Source organism: Chiloscyllium plagiosum, chromosome 9, assembly GCF_004010195.1.
Source record: "Chiloscyllium plagiosum isolate BGI_BamShark_2017 chromosome 9, ASM401019v2, whole genome shotgun sequence".
Lineage (NCBI taxonomy): Eukaryota > Metazoa > Chordata > Chondrichthyes > Orectolobiformes > Hemiscylliidae > Chiloscyllium > Chiloscyllium plagiosum.
The window spans coordinates 46,664,434-46,673,747 of NC_057718.1; the positions used below are offsets into that span (position 1 = coordinate 46,664,434).

The 9,314-nt window shown below is 40.0% G+C and overlaps 1 protein-coding gene across 6 annotated transcripts in view; it reads left to right on the forward strand.

Annotated features, from left to right (window-relative positions):
- angel2 (angel homolog 2 (Drosophila)) overlaps nt 1-6,324 on the forward strand; it is a 49,670-nt gene extending 43,346 nt beyond the window's left edge. For all 6 annotated transcript variants that reach the window (XM_043695849.1, XM_043695850.1, XM_043695851.1 and 3 more), the window contains one exon: nt 4,987-6,324. In XM_043695849.1, coding sequence (XP_043551784.1) covers nt 4,987-5,129 — 143 coding nt within the window. In that variant the 3' untranslated portion in view covers nt 5,130-6,324. The remainder of the gene's footprint in view (nt 1-4,986) is intronic.
- Nucleotides 6,325-9,314: the final 2,990 nt, after the last annotated feature.

The following is a 9,314-nucleotide window of genomic DNA, read 5'->3' on the forward strand; positions in this document are numbered from 1 at the left end:
TAAATCCTTATTAGCCAAGAACATATACTTGAAAGACTGCAAGATCAATGGGAACATTTATATGCAAAAGTATTGTCCATATTTCCCTTTAAGTGATTAGCTTAAATATATTTATGATAAAAGAATATTGTATTAATGTCACTTGCAGAACCTTATTTTCAGTTGTTAGGTTTATGATTATAACTCATGTTTCCACTTTCACAATGGAAACTGCCTATGATTTCAGGTGAAAATGGGTACTGCAGATGCTGGAGATTAGATCAAGATTAGAATGATGCTGGAAACATTGATTTTCCTGCTCCTCGGATGCTGCCTGACCTGCTTTGCTTTTCCAGCACCACACTAAGCTTGACTGCCTATGATTCAGTCTAGGTACCTTTGTTAACAATTTGGAGGAGTAGTATGGTATTTAATAGAAAACTAGTACAGAGTAATGTGAATCTACATAGCACTTTTTGATTTGAAAATATCACAAAACAGATTAATTTAACAAAAATGAGCACTAACCATAGTTATGAGAAGATCCTAGTTAAACAGTTAGAATTCATTTTGAAGAGCAGAAGGATTTGAGGAAAACTCAGCAGAAGGTAGACCCTAAGCAACTAAAGACATGATTGCCAAGAAGTGGAACAAGGGGAAGGGGGGATGGACATCAGGTCAGGGTCAGTGTAGCAGAATGTTTGGGGTGGGGGCATTGTAGGCAGAGATAGGATGGAGCAGGCCATGAGATGATTTAAGTATGATAATTTCAAATTTCATATGATAGGCCAGAAATCAGTGTAAATCAGCAAATATGTGGATGATAATTGAACAAGAAAATGTGAGAGAGCGTATAGACACCAGAGTTTTAAATTATATTTACGATTCATGGAGGATTGTGGCAGGAGAACCAGGAGAGCAGTTGTGCCTGGAGGTGACAAAAGTAAAGATGGGATTTTCTATAGCAGGTAGGCTGAGATGAAGCTGAAGAAAAGCAGTGTTTCAGAGGTGATGGTGGGGTGAGCGATATGAGAGTGGAGGTGAGAATACATTACAAAACATAATAGTTTGATTTTTCTTTCATGGTTTATGAACTTTACTGGCTAGGTTATCACCTACTGCCCATAAACCGCTGCAGTTCATTTGCTTTGCAGCGTTGCCCTTTTTGCTGGGGAGGAAGTGGAATTGGTGACAAAGATAGGAGTTTATGCGAGCGGCTGTGACAACAACTTTGGTGGTTCCATTCCTTAACTAGGGCTTGATATCAGACAAACAGTTTGTGCACAAGTAGTCTTCAGAACCAGGAGAAAAGTAGGGAAATGGACCTGACTGTCATCAGTGTTGAAATGGAAGTTAGCCCCATGCCAATGAATGGTGTTGGTAAGAGCAACATGTAGGTGAAGAAGTGGGAAGTAGCCATGGTTGAATCCTTGGAGGACTCCAGGCATAACAGGGCTAAGGATGGGGGAATATCTTGCTGGTGATGCCTTGACTGTGATCAGATTTAAGAAGAATGGAGCCGAATAAAAACAATATCATTAACCGTGGTATTGGAAAAGCACAGCCTTCCGGCAGCATCCGAGGAGGAGAGTCCACGTTTCAAGCATAAGCTCATTCCTGATGAAGAGCTTATGCTCAAAACGTCAAGTCTCCTGCTCCCTGGATGCTGCCTGACTGCTGTGCTTTTCCAGCACCACACCTTTTGACTCTGATCTCTAGCATCTGCAGTCCTCACTTTCTCCCAGTATCATTCAGCTCTGATATTGGGGAAGTTTTGGTTTAGAGTAATGTGGTTAATTCAAAACTTAGAAGGAGCAAGAGGAGGGATAATGCACAACAGTTATAATCATAGCAACACAGTGGTTCAGTGATTAGCATTGCTGCCTCACAGCGCTAGGGACCTGGATTCGATTCCAGTCTCGGGCGACTGTCTGTGTGGAGTTTGCATATTCTCCCTGGGTCTGAGTGGGTTTCCTCCGGGTGCTCCGGTTTCCTCCCACAATCTAAAGATGTGCAGGTTAGGTGAATTGGTCATACTAAATTGCCCATTGTGTTCAGGGATGTAGGTTAGGCACATTAGGATGATAGGGTAGGGGAATGGGTCTGGGTGGGTTACTCTTTGGAGGTTTGATGTGGACTTGTTGGGCTGTAGGGCCTGTTTCCACATTGTAGGGATTTTATGAAGATGACATTTGTCAGTTTGATTAAGGCAATTGCAGTGCTTGTTCAAGGATGAAAATCTGATCAGTAAGATTAAACATATTGCGGGAAATTTCAAATGATGGACCAGAAATCAAGTAAATCAGCATTGGATGATAAGTGAACAAAACAATGTGAGAGAGCGTATAGTTTTAGTAAAAAGAACATGCTCAAAGGCAATGAGAGGAAAGGGAGCCTGAATATGTGGTGATATTTGACAATTTGCAAACAAGAAAACAGGAATCAGGGCTGAGTCTATTGAGGGATAGGATATTAGCTGTTTTTAAAGGAAGGGCACTGCATCTGAAGAGAGGTTTCAAGTCGTGGTGGCTCCGTGGTTAGTACTGCTGCCTCACAGTGCCATGGATCCAGATCAGTGCCACCCTCGTGTGACTGTTTGTTTGTCTGCGTGGGTGCTCCGGTTTCCTCTCACAGTCCAAAGATGCGTAGGTTAGGTGGATTGACCATGCTAAATTGGTCTGTAGTGTCCAGGGATGAGCAGACTAGGTGGATTAGCCATGGGAAATGCAGGGTTACAAGGATAGGATAGGGGCTGGGTCTCAATGGGATGCTGTTTGGAAATGTCAGGACTTGATGGTCTGAATGGCCTGCTTCCACACTTATGGATTCTAAGATAACTGAGTGCATACGGTGAGAGTGGGCTTTTTCATGTCATTTTATAGTGGTAGCCTCCATTGTCACCTTTCTTTTCTCCTTGTTTAGTACCAATGGTTTATGTTTGGAGAAAAGTAACTGCTGCAGCGGCAGTTACATGAGCTCTCATGCTACACAGACAATACTAGAGAAATTGAGTTTTAAAGAGACCCAAACGTCTCACAATGGTGAGCTTAGTGGGAGCATGAGGGTGCTCAGAAAATAACTATTGAAAGGCACTGAGGGAAAGAATCTCAAAGGCGTTTAGTGGGCATGACAAATAAGGATCAAAGTTCTGAGAATATTCATCTGCCAACAGAAGATACAAGCATTGTCATTATTGTGGCCCAGTAGGCTAGCTTGCCATAGGAGTGCTGCTCCTTCCAAACTTCCACCAAATGTTAAAGGTTTTTAAGGTAAACACAGTACTCCAATTTACCTGATTTCTACTGCAAGGTTAACAGAAAGCATGGACCAAGTTTGTGTACCTAATAAGAACTAATTAAAATGTTAAATCTGTCACGCTCTCCCCCTCCTTTCCAAACACATACACACAAACATGAAGAAAACTATCAGTGAAGGTAGAGAAAATCTGGGAGGTCAATTCAGTAGTCATTGCTTCCTGATTGTGATGTTCAGATGATCCTCTGCAGCAAAACAGGCCTATGGTGTTCAGTTGTCCTTGGAAGCTTCCACTGATTTGTAAAAAGAACAGACTGACTGATTCACTTGGAAATGTCTTTGATTTATCAATTTAAGAGTCTTGTTTCACTGCAACTACTACAGGAAAGGCTTTTCTTACTGCAGAAACAGGCAGCTTCAGAAACAGGCAGCTTCCACTGGGGAAAACAATGGCAAACCTTCTGTCTTTCATTCTCTATATACATGTGCTTTAGTAACTTGTTTCCAGTTCCAACCTTCTCAGTTAGAACCAGTCAGCTTCAGTTGTAAACAACAACTTGGGCCCCTGATCGTCTGCACATTGCAGAAACCCATGGCTGCAACAAGCAGTTTGTAATACATAGTGAATTTCTTACTGTGAAAATATGCAGCTATCCTGATAAATTCTTGTTTTTTTAAATATAGTTCTTTCTACTCGCAGTCCATATTTTACAAAGGCACAGAAAAAGGTTCCTTATATCAGAATCATGGGAGGAGGTCTTTTATGTACCTGGGGAGGTGGCTGATGCCATTGCTGGCCTCAAAATTGAAGCACTGCTATGTCATTGCAGTGATTGATTGGAAACCCATCAGAGTTACAAGGCCCATTTCCTAAAAAAATGCACAATCCTTCACTTCGGAAAAGAAACCTAGCTCTCAAGGAAGGGTGTGTTAAAAACTTGCAGCATTTAATTATCGTTAAAGTTACTGTAGTGATCCAAAAGATAACTAATACTTAAATATAATTTTAATCTAGCACCTTCTAATCTTTTTATAGAAAGCTGTTAATGATTGATTGTACATGGAAATCTCCAATCACTCCACTCCAATCACTAATTTAAACCTTGCATTTCCAATGGTTCTGTGAACACAAAATTCTACATTTTTAATTGTTGCAAAATTGCTAAACCAGTAGTCCCTGATACCACTGAATTTTGAGGCATCCAAGTGCAGCATGGATGCTTCTCCCAGCCTCACAAAAAGAAGGTTTTCTCCGCCTTCTTAAGATTTAACTCTAGGCTGGACTTAGAATAAATCTAAGCTTCCCCTCCCTCTCTCCATCTATAACAGTTAAGCATTCAAATTAGCTTCGACCACAAAAATAATTCTGGCAGCTCACTTAAGCCATTAGACAATTTGTACACCAGCAAGATGGGCTGCATAATTAAAAGTGAGTCTCATTAACTCCCCAACAATAAAATGGCACTGAAATTTCAGAATAAGTTTTTCCATGTCTGCATTCTCCTTTTCTCGGATATCATGAAGCCATGGCTCTTGTCATCAATAAGGGAAGAAATGTTGGTGGACCTGCCATATTGCCAAAATCTCAACAAAAAATTTTCATGGGGGATTTTGTTTTTCAAATGTCCAATACAGTTTTGAAAATTGTATGATTTACATAATTCAGTTGCTGATTCTCTTGAGGTATTGTCTTTATCTGGAAATGTCCCTGGAAATCTAAAAGGCTGTAATTCTGTCTTATTATTTCTTTAGGAGGAGGTCCCCATGATGGTTCCTTGCAGCTTCTTGGAAAACTCGCTCTGCTTACTGAACAAGATCTATGGACTGTAAATAGATTGCCCAATGAAAACAGCTCATCTGATCACCTCCCTTTGTTAGCAAAATTTAAACTTTGACATGATAAAAGCTGCCTGATGATTTCTTCCTTCTGCACCTATTCAGTATCTGATCCAAAATTATACATTGTGGGGTAAAGAAAATTGTGTATCATTTTTCACTTTTGATAAATTTCTGTCTGAAAATTGGAAATAAGTCTATTTTTGATCTTTTATAAACACTTGTGTAATAATGCTGTACAAACTTTACTGTTGTTGAGTACGATGAGAACAAGTGCAAAGGCGTAATTCACAATACTAGAGGAATGCCTGTCATTGTGCCAAAAAATAGGAAGAGTACATTATTCAATTTATTCAATATTGTTAATGTTAAAATATTGCCAGAATCTTTTAGTGTTTGGCAAGAGCAAAGAAAGAGTTGCTTGGTTTGGCACTAGACAGTGAGCACAGTGAAGAGAAAATACCAAGGAGATGGGATTCAGCTGGCAAATGGGATGTAGGTCAAAACCTTTTACAGGTTGCAGTTGGAAGCAGGAACTTTGTGGAACCAGACACAAATTTGGATGATGGAATGGATAGGACAGTAAGTGGAACAGGGATAATGTGAATGAGACTGAGTAAGATGAATGGAGACTGAGTTGCCTTACCATCTCATCATTCTGTATCATGAATCTCTTCTTTCATCACTGCCCCCACCCCCATTTAACTATCCCTTTCAAAAAATACTTTGGAAAAAATATTGTCATCTATTAGCATAGAACCTGAAAGACTAAAGAAGTCTATGTACTTCTCTCCAATTAAGTCAATGATGAGAAGAATCATTTTCAGGTGTAACCTTAGCTGGGTAGTAGTATTTGAGGCAGTAGGTCAGATGATCATGGGGTTCAAGTCCCAGAGTGGAGATTCAAAGGATAATCTAAGCTGGCACTTCATTACCTGACTAAGAGAGTGCTACATATTTGGAAGTGCTATCTTTTGGAGGAGATACTAAAAAGAGGCCCTGTATGTTGTCGGTTAGGTGGATATATCCCACAGAACTGTTTGAAGATCAGTATCCATGTCGATAATTTATACTACATTTAACACAAGTCTGGTCCTGTGTGGAATTGATGCATAAAAATTGGCTACCATGTTTTGTACATTAAAACAATGGTTACACTGTTGTTTTATTTATGTTTTAATTGTATTTCAGAAACTGTAAAATGCTTTGTGACATGATGAAAGCACTATATAAATATGAGTTACATCATGTTTCTATATATTGAGAGATTATAATAGAGTCTCTGTTTATGCTTTGGATCTGGGAGTAAAACATGCAGGAGGCCAGTGCTGAATCATTCACTTTAGGGCACTCTCAGCTAATTTGGTGTATACCAGAATAGCTGACTTGAATCAGAGAATCAAAGTTTCAATTGAACTATTATCATAGTCCCAGCTCCCCTGGGCTGAAGACAGGAAAAAGCTGCTCATCGACACAGTGATGGGTCCATAGTAAAAGTGCAGCAGTACACATGTGCACCACTGCACTTATTGTTTTTCCAAGCTCTGGAACAAACATTATTTTCAGACTTGATTTTCTGAAGATAATAAGCGGGCCAAACATGTTTTTCTTATTAATAGTATTAAAATTACATCCCCTGATAAAGTTTACAATGGGTATTTGTAGGTATCTAGACCAGAGAACTGTACATGAACAGTTGACCATTTGAGCTTGAGATCAAAAGTGATTTTTATTTCATTATTACAAACATAACTGAGATTAGGCAACCAAAATGTCTGCTTGTTTGCAAAAATTCTGGCTGCGTGATAATGATCATGAGTTAAAAACTCAGTCCTTCTTTCATTAATTCAGCTTTAATCACAAATTATTCTTTTGTACAAAAGATATTATTTTTCTTCACTATCCTTACTTCAAAAACATGCTAAGCATACATTTGAAATATTCCCATTTTCTTGCGATTTAGCTACCTTCCTAAATTTTTGAATTCTGTAAAATATTATTCACGCTTCTGTGGCCATGAGAGAGACTCCAGGATGGGCTATTGCCTCCCAAGTGCCAAGGTCATGGATGTCTCTGAGGGAGTACAGGGCATCCTGAAACAGGAGGATAATCAGACAGAGGTCATTGTCCATATTGGCATAAATGACATAGGTAGGAACAGTGGCAAGGTCCTGCAATGACAATTCAGGGAGCTAGGTCATTAACTAAAAAGCAGGCCTCTAAGGTAGTAACCTCCTCATGTGCTACTGTGGAAAGGAACAGAGATGAGTACAATTGAACATATGGCTAAAGAGCTGGTGTAGGGTGGACATCTTCAGATATGTAGATCATTGGGATGGTAGGACCTGTATAAGAAGAACAGGTTGCATCTGAACTGGAGAGGCACCAATATCCTGGCAGGGTGGATTGATAATGCCACTCAGGATGGTTTAAACTAGTGTGGCAAGGGGTGGGAACTAGAGCAACAAGTCAGTAAGTATAGAGATTAGGGAAGAGCTTGAGACCAAAGCAAATATAGCTAAGAGGAAGAGCAGTCAGGAAGAGGCTGGAACTGGAGGCTTGGACTGTATTTGTTTCGATGCAAAAAGTATAACAGGTAAGATGGATGAACCTAGAACCTGATTTAATGCATGCAGTTATGATGTTGCTATCATAGCAACATAATTGAAAGAGAGACAGGATTGGCAGCTTAATGTTCTGGGATATTGATGTTTCAAGACAAGACAGAGGAGGAAGCAAAAGTGTTAGGGGAGTTACATTACTGGTTAGGAAGCATATCACAGCTACGTTGAGGGAGGACATCCTGAAGGGATCTTGCAGTGAGGCTTTATGGGTAGAGCTCAGGAGTAGGAAGGGTGCAATCAGAATTCTCGGATTGTACTACAGACCTCCCAGCTGTCAGCAGGAGATACTGGACGAATATGTAGTCAGATTCTGGAAAGATGTGAAAATAACAGGGTTATTGAGGTGGTGCTTTTAACTTTCCTCATATTGACTGGGACCCCCTTAGCGTCAGGGATTTGGATGGGGAGCAATTTGTTATGTTTGTCCAGGAGGGATTTTTGAAATAGTATGTGATCAGGGGGCCTGATGTTGGGGACAAGATTGGCCAGGGGATCAATGTTTCAGTGGAGGAGCATTTTAGGAATAGTGACCATAATTCTGTAAGTCTTAGATATTTATGGACAAGGACAAGAATAGACAAGAACGTGTTAAGTTAGGGGAAGGCTAGCTATAACCAGATTTGACAAGAATTGGAGAATGTGGATTGGAAGTGGCTGTTGGAGAGTAAATCCATATCTGATGTGGGAGTCTTTAAAAGACCAGTTAATTAGAATGCAGGACAGGCATGTTCCTGTAAAAATGAAAGGCAGGAATGGCAGGATTTGGGAACCTTGGATAGCAAAGGAAATTTTCAGCTTTGTCAAAAATAAAATACAAGATATAGGCTATTAAAAACAGAAGAAATCCTTCAAGAGTATAGAAGAAGTAGGAATGAGCTCAGATGGGGAATTAGGAGGGCTGAAAGGGCCTATGAAATGTTCTTGGCCAGCAGGATAAAGAAGAATCTCAAGGCATTTTTTTATATATACACATAGGAGCAAGAGGATGGCTGGATAAAGAGTAGTCCCACTCAAGCATAAAGGAGGGAAGTTGTGTGTGGGGCTAGAGGAAATGGGTGAGATCCTCAGTGAGTACTTTACATTGGTATTTACCAAAAGGAGAGAGGTGTGAAGGATGTTGAGGTTAGGAAAGGTGTGTGAACACTCTTAGGAAGGCCAACATAATGAAGGAGGTGAGGACAGTGCAGGAGAGAGTGAGAGAACCTGCACAGTTACTGCCTTTGCTGTTTTTGAATTCATTTGTCGCTGGACATCGGAGTGCATCTTGGAAACAGTGAATTTCACAACTAATCTTGGAGGAACCGGTTTGGGCGAAGTTCACAACACAGAATCAGATAAGTTAATTGTTGTTTTAAGTCTGTCCAAGAGAAAGGCTGCATTAGTGAATACAGTGGGTTTTTTCTGATTATATGTTTTTGGAGATAAGTCTCCTGATTAAACTTAAAATATAAACCACAGCTATTAATTTAACCTGGTGCAGTGTTTTGTAGAGGAATAAGACGGTGTTATTTTCTGGGTCTGTAGATTGTGAAGGAGCAAAAATGGCCTTTTCAGTGATATGTATTCTTGTCAGATATGGGAGTTTAAAGAGAGTTTAAGGGTTACTGTGGATTATATCTG